This window comes from Apteryx mantelli, chromosome 6 (assembly GCF_036417845.1).
Source record: "Apteryx mantelli isolate bAptMan1 chromosome 6, bAptMan1.hap1, whole genome shotgun sequence".
In the NCBI taxonomy this organism is placed as follows: domain Eukaryota; kingdom Metazoa; phylum Chordata; class Aves; order Apterygiformes; family Apterygidae; genus Apteryx; species Apteryx mantelli.
Window position 1 is genome coordinate 14,840,612 of NC_089983.1, and position 14,728 is coordinate 14,855,339.

At 40.2% G+C, this 14,728-nt stretch overlaps 2 protein-coding genes across 5 annotated transcripts in view; both read right to left on the reverse strand.

Moving 5' to 3' along the window:
- On the reverse strand, window positions 1-13,367 carry LOC106492412 (caspase-8-like). 4 transcript variants are annotated; one of them, XM_013952221.2, is made up of 8 exons: window positions 13,284-13,367; window positions 7,011-7,340; window positions 6,275-6,380; window positions 5,100-5,238; window positions 3,366-3,457; window positions 2,602-2,713; window positions 1,011-1,500; window positions 1-160 (listed from the first exon to the last, which is right to left on the reverse strand). In XM_013952221.2, the coding sequence occupies exons 2-8, from the start codon at window positions 7,319-7,321 to the stop codon at window positions 1-3; spliced, it is 1,410 nt and encodes a 469-aa protein (XP_013807675.2). In that variant the 5' UTR covers window positions 7,322-7,340; window positions 13,284-13,367. The 4 variants fall into 4 exon arrangements, with proteins under 4 accessions (XP_013807675.2, XP_067154965.1, XP_013807676.2 ...); XM_067298864.1 differs by lacking the exon at window positions 13,284-13,367 and adding an exon at window positions 12,949-12,989; XM_013952222.2 differs by lacking the exon at window positions 13,284-13,367 and adding an exon at window positions 10,411-12,660.
- The window catches only part of LOC106492410 (caspase-10-like), an 18,778-nt gene continuing 17,272 nt past the window's right edge, over window positions 13,223-14,728 (reverse strand). The window contains exons 11-12 of the mRNA XM_067298857.1: window positions 13,947-14,451; window positions 13,223-13,397 (exon numbers count right to left, since the gene is read on the reverse strand). Of these exons, the coding sequence (XP_067154958.1) occupies window positions 13,235-13,397; window positions 13,947-14,451 (668 nt within the window). The 3' untranslated portion in view covers window positions 13,223-13,234. The remainder of the gene's footprint in view (window positions 13,398-13,946; window positions 14,452-14,728) is intronic.

Genomic DNA, 14,728 nt, shown 5'->3' on the forward strand with positions numbered 1-14,728 from the left:
TTATTTTTTGTAAGTTTCAGTTGACTGGGATTGTGGAATTTGAAAGATCAATTGCTTCCTTAGGGTTGATGATATTTTTGGCATCTGCTTCCATCCATTTAGTACTCTTCTTCCCACTTCCTTGTTCACTTCTGTCAGGATGGTTATGAGATCCTTGCGGCTTGAACAAAAATGAAAAAAAGGTACATTGAAATACACGGTACTTTCAAATAGGCCAAGACGTTGGCTTGTGTTTGCTCCAATAACGTGAGATCTCAGGGAAGGCTGGTATCTTCCCGTCACCCTGCCTGTCACTGAAATTGCGCACCCCATTGTGTAACCACAACATTCAATATATATTGGTGAATAAAAACAACCTCTGTGTAGAATCACTTTACAAACACACACAGTCCTCTACCTTGGTTATGGTCAGAAGACAGCACTAAAATGACACAGAATCAAATTTATGCATTTTCCAAGCTCTCCTCTGGACTTCATGAGAAAGTGGTGTCTGGAGAGAAATCTTATTTTCTAAATCAAGTTTAGGATGGGGTGAGGCAACAGGGAAATGTGCAAACAAAGAATACTAATTTTTTGCCTGTGTACTCAACCAACAATTTTGCCTGTCATCAGGTGTCACTGGAAGAAAGATCCTTTGCTATTTAAAAAAATGTTAAAACATATGTACACACTTGTTTTTATGTATTACACACTTGTTTACACACTTGTTTTACATGCTTTTTGTGTTTTACACACTTGCTCATATGTATTTATATATATAAACACACACTTGCTTATATGTAATGTTCCAATGTTACAACCCTGATTCTGTAACAGAAAAACTAGGGTAAGTCACTTGAACTTAGAAGAATAACAGTGCCCACTTCTGGAATAATTACTGATCAGACACTGCTCTGCAGGTGAAAAGCATTATACAGAGCAAGTGTAAAACAGCCATGTTTCAGCACAGCATGCTTGCGTATGTATGTCAAAAATACCCCAGTTGTACCTGGGTTAAAAACAGTACTTACAGTGGGCAAAGCAATTCCATCTTGTCACAGAGGCACTGAATGTAAACACTGCCACTCTTTATGCAGCGGTAGCACTCAAAGTCTTCCACAGTAGCCATGCCAACCAGAATATCAGCCTGGTCGGGTATGGAAGTCAGAGGGATAGCATCTGTCTCAAGATAGGCAGAAAAGTCTTCTTTTACTGTGACAGCTGGATGACCTACAGACCCTTGGCAAGCCTGGATGAAAAACAGCTTGGGTTTTCCAGCAAGAGAAGGACAGTTAGATCCACTAAAGCAAGAGAGTAAATCTTTAATATTTATAAACTCCTGATCAATGCCTTTTATTTTGTCTTTTTCACCATGTGAAAGGATGACGCAAACAAAACAGTCCATATTGCTATGATCTTTCTTGCTGTATTCTTTAACTTTTGCATACATTTGGTTTGCTTCTAGATCCATGTACTCAACTGTCTCAAACTGAAGCCACTTAAAGACCCTCTTCAGCGCCTCTGGAAAAAGAAAGTCAGAAGACACTTGTTAAATATAAACAGTAGTAAGGAAGACAAGCAAACTCCAGGCTCTGTGTGGTACAACAGATATTGGCAGAAGCATTCAGATCCCACCAATAAACTCACCTGACTGACTCTCAGCCTGCCAAATCTTAAGAAAATCACAGATGCCTAATTTTGTTTTTTTTTAACACAATGGAGTTAAACATCACACTGTGTAAAACAAAAGTCGATTTCAGATTATCTGATTAATCAGTACAATTTAGTGAAGCTTAGTGTGTTATGCAATGTGTTTAACTGTACACTGCATAGCAATCTCAGATGTTTAAGAACAGCCCTAAGATGGATAAAGAAGAGGTATTCCTTTAGCATGATAAATTCTGCTGCTCTTAAATGATGTAGGTTCCTCATGCTGTGAGAATGATCAGTGCAGAGAAAAGAAAAGGCCACTAACAAAGGCAAGGTGCCACGCAGACTTCTCAGCGACTGTTGACTTTGTGTTGTGTTGGCAGAGAGAAAACAGCTGGGAAACAAGAAGCCTGTAGACAGGCTAAGGTTAAAATATTAGTGATGTGTTGGTTAGATTTTAGTTTATCCGGATAAACAAATGATTCTTGCAGGAAGAAAGACTTTAAGGAAAATGATAAAGCAGTAAAATAATTGCATTTATTTGAGCATTGTTTCAAACAGATGCACATACTGACTAGATCAGAATGCTTTCTCAGCTGACAGCATGGCAAAGCTGTACTTTTCACTCAGTAAATTAAGCAAAGAAATCACTGAAGAGAATTTAAAGACCTAAAAAGCATTACTTTATGATAGTTAAAGTAAAAAAAAAATAAAAAATCAAAAACCGAAAAAAAAGAAATAGCAATCCCTCCTTCACTATTTGGTATACACATAAACAATTAAGATGATGCCTTTTCTTTCAGTCTTCCTTGAGTTATCACCGAAATTGTTGGAAGTGGCATATTTCCAATTTTTGCAGTTACTGTCATTCCAGTTAGTCAAAGTGGCCATTCTTCACAGGAAAGATTAGATAATTCTCTCAGAGGGTAACACAAAAAACCAAACCAATAGTTGGATTAAAAAAGTACTTACCTCCATCTTTCACTGTTCCTTCCCTGGTTTCATAAGGATTTTTAAAAATGTAGTTGTTAAGAATCACACAGTAACCATGGGGGTTATTTTCCATCTTATATAATTCCACAAGCTGTAGTAACACAGAAAGCAGGTAAGAAAGCAGTGCCAAACATCCAAGAGACGTATGCTATGCAGAGATCTTTGCTTCTCCATGCCCAAACACGAAAAAATCATGAGACCCAAGATACAAGAAAGGAAAAGCCCAGAAATACAAACCAGCTCTGGGTACAGGGGAAAAAATGCTGCTTCCTCTCCCCGAAATCCCTTCTTCTCTCTCTCCGTGGCTGGGATATGATTTTGGAATGGAAAGTGAATATCCTGAAACATGTGCAGAGGAAAGGTTCCTGCACCATATCATTTCCTCTGAGAGTCTTGCTGAGTTTCTTGTGAGGCAGCAGATGCTGCTGGTCCCTCCCCATCTGTTCAGCTTGGGTTGGAAGAGGATGGGATACTCTTACTTTTGCCCGTCCCAGTCGCTGTCATCTTTAAGATTGGTTTTCTTCCCATGACAGCTACTCTTTCATTTCTTGCCTATAAGATTGCAATAGCCAGGTCCTCACCAAGGGACAAGGCTTGGTCTTCTTTTGAAAACAGGAATTCTTCCAAAGACTACATATAAAGCCAGGTCCCCTCCCTTTTACCCCTTCCCCCCTCAGTTTTAGGTATCCCTGCTCCCAGGAGCTGGATGAACACTTTAAAGGCAATCTTGAGGTATTTCTCACCAGGCGTGCTTGTGTTCCCCCCTCTGCTCCTTCTCCTGCTGGATTCACAGACATACATGTTGGATAGCAGAGTTTTTCCTCAGAAACATTCTCTAAGAGGAGGATAAACAGAACACCTTAGGAATAAAAGAATAAATCTTCCACTTAGCATATTTCAGCACCAAAAGAACAATGCAAGGAGTGAGGTAGGGGGTGGTTTCCACACTGTCAAGACACGATCATTTTGGAGAGGTTGTATCAAGCAAGGTTCTAGTTTTGCAGACTGCTGGAGAGTGAAACTGTGCAGTGTTCCTTGCAACAAAAGATACATTTGTGTTAGACTGGTACATCCCTAGGCAAATACTGCCAAAATTACAGTCATTAAGTAGAAGTGAACTTCTGGCCCTCAGGCACAGCCAGAAGCTTGAAACTAGAAGACAGCATGTGCTGCATTCCCACAATAATCATACCTCACTCCAAGTCCTTCCCTGACCTTTGGCTGGCAGCAAGATGCAGGTAATCTAAGTCTGGATATGAGCACTCACACCAGGCAGGCCATTCACTAGCATCTCCACTACAGGATACAGAAGTGAAAGAGAAGACCCATTTTTGTACAGTGATATACTACACTCAGCTCATTCACTTCTGAGGCCACCACCTCGTCTCCAAAGGATTTTAACTGGGTGGACAAACCAATGATGCAGAACATCAGCATAATGGAAGACTTCCTCAAAGCAACAAAACACTGCCTTGAATACAACTGCCTGAAGTAAATGAGTAAACCCTCACACCCAAGACTCTGCCCAAGAAGATAAATCACAATAACCCTTTTACAAGTTATTTGGATGTGTTTAGATGAAATTTAGTTGTAAAGACAGTAAGATCTATAAAACATGCTCTTTTCATACTTATCAAGGGGGACGAAATAGTAACAATACTACTAATAAAATACTCTCCTGACAGAGGGGTTGTCCACGCTGGACACCCTTAGCAATTCTTCCACTCTTGCAGAGAGACAAGCACACCTCAGCAGCACAAGGATATGCCCTGGGGCAACTAGTTCATATCTCCACAGGAAACTGCACAGCTGTACAGGTATGTCTAAGGAAACACACCAAACTGAGTCAACTGAAAGGAGGCTCTGGGGAAAAATTTAACGGGTCTTAGTTGTTGGTGGTTGACGCTCACTGTTTCCCAAAGACTAAGCTCATCTGTGGTGTCACAAGTCACCACCTCAGCTGCAGATATACCAAAGTTCTTGAAATTTCACATTTGGTAGAGAAAGCTAATAGTTAAATTTTAGCCAAGTACCTGCTCTCCAGTGACTTTTCCTTCTGCTAAGAGCAAGCAGCCTGGCTATCAGAAAATAAGGCTGACAACCTCCCAACACAAGACTAGTTCCCCCAAAGCAATTGTCTGTCACTTCTGTTCACTTTTAGTGACTGAAAAGCTAGACTGGTCCAAAAACATTACTGCACTCTCTCTTTAGGAGGAAGACTGCTTTTAAGGCAAGAGGAGGGAGATCCAGATTATTTACAAGGCACAGAATATAACTCAGGGAGAGGTACAAGAAGATATAATGGGATAGTGAAGTAGCAGAAAACTTAGGAAATCACAGGTACCAAGAGCCACTATGCCTATCCTAGGACACTGTAAAGTGTCTCTCTTAACTCGGGACTCCCTCAGCTCCCAAGAATTGAGCCGAGAAATGACAAAACCCAGCTCTATGCTAAATTAGCTGATTATATAATTTACCTTTTGTTTTTTCTTCATAGATATCAATTTTTTTCTTTAGGTCAGCCCTAAATCCCCTTAATATATCCTTCAGCATTGTCACATCATCTTCTTTAATTACTCCGTTTCTTTCCATTTCCAGTAAGACTGTCAACATTGACTGGTAAAACAAAAACATACAACCCAAACTCATACATGACCTTCAATGATTGCATCAAGTAACACTCAAAATATCTGGCACTTCTGGACAGAACAGAAGACAACATCTTCATTCCCAGAGACTGGTCATCTAAAGACCAGTTTCTTTTTCCTCCAAACCTCATTAAAAAATGGATCAGGATGCAATGTGACTGAAGAAACACATCAATAAGGTAAGACAGGATCTTTAAAAATTGCTATTACCTGGGTTATCCTGCTTTGTTTCAACAGTGCAAACCAGTTATGTGGATACTAATGTGGCAATCCTGTTAAGTGTCACTGCATTCAGATGAATTATTATAAGCCATTTAGCTGAAATATTATATATTTTCTAATATAGAAGAGGTCTTCAGGAAAATTTTTCATTTTTAAAGCTGATTAGTCCATCAAATTGGAAGTAAATCTGCCAATTTTTCTACAGGTACCATAACACAAATAGAACTTCTTAACAAATAGGAAGCTTCTTAACAATATCAAGCATTTCTGTAACACTGTTCATTATTTACAATACAGGTATTCAACTAGCTTACCAAACCTCTTAATACTTTTGAGGAGGAGTTAACAAAAGTGCTGCTATCCCAAATTACAATAAAGAAAGAAATGCACCCATGAACATAGGAAAAATTTGTGGTGGAGCTCAGGTTAGAACTCATTTTCCTGACTCCAAAACACCCTGTTTTTTCCTCCAGCATTCACCATTCCTCCTGGATATAGCAAATGCACAAATGTTTTTAAAAATGCCGAGCAAAGACGAAAGAAGAAAAGACGGGGAGACAGGTGGTGCAGAGAAAATAAGAACAGGAGAGCAAAAAGGGGCAGAGAGAAGACAAGACAGAGAAAAAAGGGTCCACTCTGTCACAGAGCAGTTGTCAGCTAACATCATAATTTTTTGAAGAACAGAATTTTAGCAAGAGCAAATTACTCTCTTTCCTCCCTCCTTACAAGAGGCAGACTCTGAACTAGCCTTGCATAAAACTTATCAAGATCACTATGCCTACAGCATTATCCTGGAGCTTGCTCTTTGGTATTTTTTTTTGGAGCAGGAATTTCACACTGTTGACATCTTCTGGAGTTAAGTCTTCTGCAATTCCATATAGCAGTTGTCTGGCAAAAAAGGATAGATAAAGACTGTTTAAGAAAGTTAGACAATTAACTAAATGGTATGAGACAAGCCCTTCTCACCTTCCCCTCCCAAATACCCACAAGTATCTGAAATAGGTCTGATAACAGCTCCAATCATTTGTATGTAGAATGCCCATTAAAAGCATTAAGGTCATCCAAGAAGAGCATCATACAGTAAGTGCAGTTAATAGCAACAATGGAGACACTACATTTGGGAGTATTCTTCCCAAAACATGATATAGTCTGGCTCACATCACAGTTAATTTAAGGAAAGACTGAACTTCTCTCTGTGGTTCCAGTTGTGATGTAGGCCAAACACAGTCAACCTTTTTAATACTAAATAACTCTGGGGAAAAAAAGCTTACCCCCCCAAAATTAGGAAAACGGGAAAGCTGTATCTGTCTCAGAAACACCACAGCTATACACTTGAACTGAAAAATGTAAAACCTGGTCTTAAAACTCACAAGGGTAGATAGTCATGCCATAAGAAATACAGTTATACTGAGATACGTGTAAGATGACAGCGGGGATGGAAAGCAGGAAAGATGGCACACAGCAGAATCATTCTGCTTGAACCTTTTCCATGCAAAGGTTCACTACTGCTGTGCTTACCTGTAGGTTGACACCTTTGCCCTGCCTGGAATCTGAAGCTCCCTCTCCATCTCCTCTCGGCTGGAGTCCAGGTGGTAAGCCAGGATGTCCATGCGACTGATCCGGTAGAGCAGCTCCTTCAGGAAGGCCAGATTCCCCACATCGATCAGGCCTTTCTCCTGCAGCGCTTGGAAGAAGGCCTTGGGCTCCTGAATGGCTTCCTGCTTCCTCAAGGGGATGTGCTCCAGGCTGAGGAACTTGAGAGCTGCCAGGTCATCCTTGGCCAGTGCCTCAGAAATGCCAAAAAGGAGTTTGTGGATATTTGTACTCATTTTACATCAGGACTTGGATCTAAACAGACAGAAGTTGACCGGATTTGTCAGTAACTAGTGCAAAAGCATGATTATAAAAGGTATCATATTATGTAGAATAGCCCAAAATAAATACATGCAGTCAAAAATACTTCACTAGAAAGAGGATACCCTGCTATTATAGTTTTGATGCTTAGCTCCTTCAGTTCATCAGACTCATGAGGAGCACAAGAAACTCTTTACATAAGCATAAAGAAAGTACGTAAGTGACATAAGTTTACATAAGTGACAGAAAAAGTCACAGATCCTTCTTGTTTTCTATGATGTGTGTGGACAGCAGGGTGGTGGACGCACAGGGTGTGCAGTCCTGGCAGGTTGCAGATGGCTCCACCTACCTGGCCTCTCTTCCCTCGTGCTGCCATTTTTTCTTTTCTTTTCTCTCTTTTTTTTTTTTTTTTTTTGAGGTTTGATCCAATTTGGGAGCAAGAGACACCTACAGTCTCCAAAGTTTTATACTGGCTGTATAGTAAACAAGACCCCCAGGTTTTGCATCATGCCAAAAAAAAAGGGCCTACATTAGTAAACCTTTTCTAAACTATATGGCTTCTGCTTTCCTTGGGCATTGCTTCTGACCCAGGTGAATGTAACCAATACACCTCTTTTTGTTTTGGTTTGTCTGCATCAAGCAAATCCCAGTTGCCAGCTCTCAACTGATTAATTCCTTGTTTGTAATATTCAAATCAAACACAGATTGTGTCAACCCTTTTAAAAATGCCAGGATTCTTGTCATACCACTTCCTTTTCACTGAGCATCAAATACACCCCTCTTCACTACACCCTCCATCAATATTTTAAATCTTAACCTTGGCTTATGGATCCACCCCTCGAGCATAAGAGAAAGTTTGAAAATATGAAGTGCAAGCCTCCCATGCTATCTCACCCTGATACTTTGCCTGCCCCCACTGTAAGAGACCCAGCTGGTGTTTTGTTCTCTCTGCCTCACAGCAAAGATGCCCAGGAATCTCTGAAATGAAACTGCATAGGGATGCACTTGGTGGAGGTCTCCTGTTTCACTGAATTCACTGGGAGACTGAAAAGTTAACAACAAATCAAGTCATGAAAGCAAAACTTCCTAATCCTACTTCCTAGCAGAATATTAGGCAATCTGTTTTACTGTTATTGATGCTACAAGTGTATTAATACTAGGGCTAACAACTCCAAAGCAGCCCAGCTGACCGCTAACTAAATTAGTATTACTGTAAATACTCCAGACAGTTAGCAGACACTTGCACTCTCCCTTGTCCAAGGGCCACACCGTAGCAGAGCACCCCTTGGAGGACACACTTCTGGTCAGCGTTCTTAGTGAGCAGGAGTGAACAGACAACAGAAACCTCAACCTTGGTCTAGCCAGAAACAAATCAAAACAGCAAAACGGTCTTTGCGATGCAGCGTGTATGATTCAAGCTCTGCCCCCAAATATCGCTTCCTGTAAATCCATTCAAAATGAACTTTTGAACAGACAAGAATCTGTATCATTCAGCCAAGACCAACACAAACCCACTGATATCTGAATGAATCATATGCGCTTAACCTCATGACTCAATGATCTCAGGTATCTGAATGTATAGTTTTATATCTGCACAGGATATAAACAGTATACTTTCTTTGTAGCTAATTATGAGTTATCTTCTTTCTCACATACACCATGCTTTTAGCTGAAGATACAAGGCATGTGCTCATGATAGTAAATATTCCTGGTATGAGAAATTTTCTTTTTCACTTCTGAAAAGCTATAAATTTCAAAAACACAAAATTACTGCAATTAAAACATGTGCCACCTACACACTGTATTTAAGCCTCTCTGTAAAAACAGGGAGCATACTAAAGCAAAATTTAACTACTTCTTTTTCTACCACTTTACTAAAATAAAGATGCAACCGATGCAAATATAACAAACACACTTTTGCCATAATAAAAATAATTCATTTTATTTCACTTACATGGAAAGACAAGCTGAAGGACTGCTGAAACGACTCTGAAAAAAGTAAAAGAATGGACGGCCATGAGCTCTGAAGTTCCAGGAAAAGTACTGGCTTTTCCTGACCTGCCTATATTGTCACATGACTTACAAAAAGTAACGTATGCCAGAGCAATAAGCTGAGCTCATAAGGCCGGAGTTCCCTACTTGTTGCTGTTCCAGTTCCAGCAAATGAATTATTACAGCACTTGTGATAAAAACAGCTGAACAACTCACTGTCCTGTGGCATCACTAGATCTTCCATGTCCTACCCTCCTTTCTCTGAAGTCCCTCTCCAACTCACCCAGTCCATTTCTAACATGCACTTTAATGGAAGACTATTTCCTAAATGGAAAAAAAAGTGATCTATCAGCACCAACTTCAGTAGCAGTAGCCAGTAAATACAAGGAACCGAAAGTCTAAACATTACGTTGTAATTATTTACTTAACATACTGCCCTTTTTACAACAGAATTTAAACAATATTTAACTTCTGACATTTTTACCCCCTTTGAAGCATAGAACTCTGCCTTCAAGGGCAAGATACCCAGTATGCTCTACTGGTCACTGATATTCTTCTTGCAGCAGGAAATATATAAACCATTATCAGTACACCTACAAGACCTCTCCATCCATGTCCGAAGCTTGTGAAGTCAGTATTATGAAGAGACACAGGTAGAACTGAAATCTATTGTAAATTTGCAATGAAAACAATCTTTCACTGATTTCAACCTGTCTATCTTTATAAACTCAAAATTATAACACACCCTCTGATACAATGAGGCATCTACAAAAAGGCCTACAAATTCCTCCCAAAAGGCACACACTCCCTCTCCATAGTAACAGTTCAGAAAAGGCATTTGACTCAGTTTCACTGATATGAGTCCTTTTATTCAAAGGCACCAAACAGCACAGAGAGACACCACAAGCACTTCTATCTAATCTTCAGAACAGTTCTGTCTCCATGTCAGCCCAGGCCTCAGCATCTCTCTCCCTGTACCATTTCCTCTGTGTCTCAACCAAAATCAAGACTCCAGTTGCAAGCTGGAAGAGGAAACACACAGGTGTTTCAATACTGCATGAAAACTACTTACAGACAGGGCCAACCCTAGGCTGGCTCTTTAAGGATACAGGCTTCTCCCAACACGCAGCAGCTCCAAAGACCAGCCCTCCCAGCACTTTCTTCCTCTTTTGCCTTTGTTTCACTTCTCATTTCTTCCTCTCTTGTCCTTTTCTGAAATGTTCCTGTTTCTTTGTTAATTTGGAGTATCTCCAGTTCCCCCATTCTTCTTCATCCGGGTTTTGTCCCTCTGGCTTCCCCTAGAACCTTCTCAGTGACCCAACCAATTCCTTGTAAGCAGCCTACCAAAATTTTTCTCCCAGAAAGGGTGTGCTTCGGAAAGGGAAAATGCTGAGGCTAGTGACTATTCAGCAACTGGAGTGACTGAGGCCTCTACTGGTTCAGCCAGGATAAACAGCTCCTGCACAAAAACCGGCAGGCAGTAGGGACAGCGTACCAGAGACTTGGTGAACAATACAAATCCTGCTTCAAGATCACGATCTGCCCAAGATACAACTTCCACAACAGGAAGACACTTTTTACACCAGTTCCACTTAACTCTGTCTAAACAAGAGTTGCACAAGTGGCAATCATTCTTTAGTTCTGTAGGTAGAGCGCATGCATATGCACATATGCCTCTGTATGTCACCAATAAATCTTGACAGAAACCATCCATCATTTTTTGGTTTTAGGCTGATTTTTTCTGGCACAGCTCTGACTAGAGTTACACTGAAGGAGTGCAGCAAGCACTGATGAATATCCAAGCTGGGTAAAACCCACCCACTTTCCCTCAAGACTGCTATCCTACAACACACCACAGGAGGTCACACGGACACTTCCAGCAACCTTGCTGAACAGCGGTCGCAGTTACAGTGACAAGCCTACCCTGCCTGTTGGCTTGCACTGACACAGAGTACCAGGGTGTGCACTCAAGTGGTACAGTGCACAGCCACGTAAACAAAGCTCTCGATGCACACAAGCAAAATATTCACACTGCATAGTATAAATCACAGCAGTGCAACCTTTCTTTGAACAAGCCATATTAGGGATGAGGGAGACTTCACTATTCCAAGGCATAGCCCTTCTCCCGGGAACTCAAGGCAGAAGTCAGTCTAGACTCTTCTGACTGCTACTACCTACCTTTATCATTTAATTGGAGACTATCCATGCAGAAGCCTCTCCACAGAGAGCAAGAGAACATGATGACTTTGTCTACTACACTTAGAAATGAAGCCAGGATCTCCCCAAAACAATGTCAAAATTTTTGCCCATGTTTACTCCATATTGATAAAAATTCAATTGTTATCTAAATGTACAAAAAAAAGTGCACCATGTCCCAATGGTAACTGCAAGCCAGATGCTTGATGATTCTAATGTGACATATTCTACTAACACACATAACAGATTTTCTACCTGTGGCACAAATGTGATTTCAAGTATGGTGGCCATACTAATTCAGAAAATTCAGAAGGGTCACATAACTGTCAATTTATCATGGTAAAAAGTGACTGCTACTGTTTTGGCAAATTAGTTGTAATTTAATGCTTTGGATGATGCAAAACCCTCTTCCTAAAAATCTTGGATAGTGCAAACGAAAAATTGCTTTCACCAACATTAGATGGTACTCTCTTTCAAATTCTAACCCTAAGTTTGGAGCTGTTTTATGACTAGCAAGCACAGATAACAGTCAGTGTTTTGCTGAAATAAACTAAGTTTCACTTTCATTTAAACTCTGAGGCAGTTAAAACCCCACTGATTCATGCAGCCCAACACTGTACGGGGGGACATTTATAAACAAAGATAAACCTTAGCCCAGTATATATTTTTATCTCCCCAGAGTCTTAAAAAGAAGTATAAATTTAATGCAGTAACAAACATGAAGGACACGGACACACATAGTATATGCAAATGTTCATAACAAAACAACATGACATTATCTCAGTTAAACCCAAACATGCTCTATCAGAAGCTTGATCAACAAGGACCCTGTTCTCCCATATGGCTGCATTTTAGGTCTTAAAACAAGAATTCCCTTATCAGAACATTTAATGCTTACAAAGCTAATCGATCTGACAAACCTATGCAGATACACTACTGAGTGCTGTGTTTCATAGAGAATAACCCTTCTACTTTTTCTTCCCAAAAGTGATGAGGAAATGATAGTTAGCAAGGTGGTTTCACAGAAGGACTACTACACTACATTCTTGCAGTGCAGTTTTTTCCAATTTTGGAAAGAATTTCATTGCACATGAGGTTCGTGATAGCTGTCAGAAGACATCAGTGTGCATTAATTTCAATAGTTAATCAACTCCCCATACAATTAAAAATAATTTAAATTAGAGATGGAAGAAATTCTTCTCCACCTACTACTTAAGCTTTCTCCCCTACATTCCCACCTTTGTCTTTTCTCTCTGTAAGACTCTTCCACAGAGTTTGTGGTTTTAGAGGCAGGATTTAGAATTTTTAGCATGCAAAATAAAACATGATGAGCCTAAATCAGACTATTAACATTCTGGTTTAGATACAGAAGGCTACATGCAACCCTTATGCTGACACAAAAATACTTACATACCTATAGTCTGCACAAGTAGAAAAAAATGTTTAACATGAAAGAAGCCTACTTCTGCAAGTAGCCATCCCAATCCTAATTACTTGGAAAATACAGACAATCTGAATAGCTGGCACATGGATTGTGTTAACTATGTCTCCTTAGGTTTCACATTTTCTTCGGCAAAAATTTGTGAGGCCTTGCCTTGAAGCTAAATGTCCTCAGGAGTCTGGGTAATTGACTTAATCAGGTAGTGTGGTGAATTGCATTTAAATGACATGTGCCCATGAAAGGATGTATTCAGAAAGCCTCAACGCTGCTGTGAGGGAGGAGGGTCTCTAGGCACTGGGAATACACACTTTCTTCTTAAAGTATAAGCTGGTTGAGGCATCTGCTTCTTTGTCCCTAAGTTGTCAGCACGCCTGCTCACATCTTCATTAACTTCTGTAAGAATGGACAAAATATCTTCACCCCTGCAAAGAGAAAGCAAGCAAACAGAAAAACTGATTTATTAATGAGCAGGTGGCACTGTTTCTCCATGTAACACCTCCTAGAGCATCTAGGAAATACAGTCTAAACATTTAAAACACAAAAGGAAGAAAACAGGCGCTTTTCTCCAAAATTTTCTTCTTGTGTTCTCATTTAGGTCATACCAAAAACAAGAGACCTTTTCTTACTTTGCATTGCTTGATTCAATCAGTAGGGAAAATGAAAGAAAGCATTTTTTACCTAAACCCATTCAAGAAACAGATGGTTCTGTCTAACAGAGGGGAAGTTTAGAGATTTTGAGTTTTTAAATTAAACTTCATGTTCTCCAAACTATCTCTACAGTACTAGCAGTGCTAACATAAATTTATCAGAGCCAGGCAAACAAATCATCAGTTTAACTAAGTTTGTCCAACTCAGAGCGTGTGTTAGCTTTCCTATTTGAATTTGCCTTTGAAGGAAAAAAGAAAAGGGAAGTGGGGGGAGTTCTTCCCATTTCTTCAGTGAAGAGCTAAGTAAGGTAGTCAAGTATTTACCTGGGTACCAACAGCTGTAGCTTGCTGCACAGGGCCTGAATATACCAAGCCCCCTGCTGAACATGCCTGAAAGAGGCATAGCCATCAATTGTGGCCATGCCTAGGAGGAAATCAGCTTCTTCAGGAATACTTTCAGAAGGAGAAATTCCCTGTTGCACAGAAGGCAAGTCAGGAACTCGTGCATCGGGTTCAACGTAGACAGCACGCTGTATCTCTTTGCCTTGACATGCCTGAATAAAGAAGAGTTTGGGTTTTTCAGCAAGCGCTGGACATTGTTTGGCAGTGAAGTAGGACATGATCATGCGGATTGATACAAGCTCCCCATCTTTCCCATAGATTGCTCCTGACTCTCCATGAGATAGAATACAGCAAATAAAACAGTCCCTGTCTTTGTGATCTTTCAAATGCTGCCAAGTCCACATGAGATCTTTAATTTCCTGAGATGTTAGATCTGTGTAAATCCTCACATCTAGACCAAGCCATGTGAATACTCGCTCCAGTTCCCCTGTAGTTAAAAGAAAGATAAAAAGAAAAATTGGGGCAGTAGAAAAACATTTTATGAAGTCACCATGCAAGCATATCTGAAGTGTAAAAGAACCTTCCACCCTCACGCTTCTGCAGATTCATCCTTGTACTAGTATCAACTAAAGGATAGCGGGAATAAAGATGGAATCAGCTTAAATACAGAGTCCTTGGATTTTTCTCAACAAGTTTCAGAAAATATGACCTAAGGCACTTTCATAACTCTGTGACAGGTGCAACATGTACAATGACATGCTAAG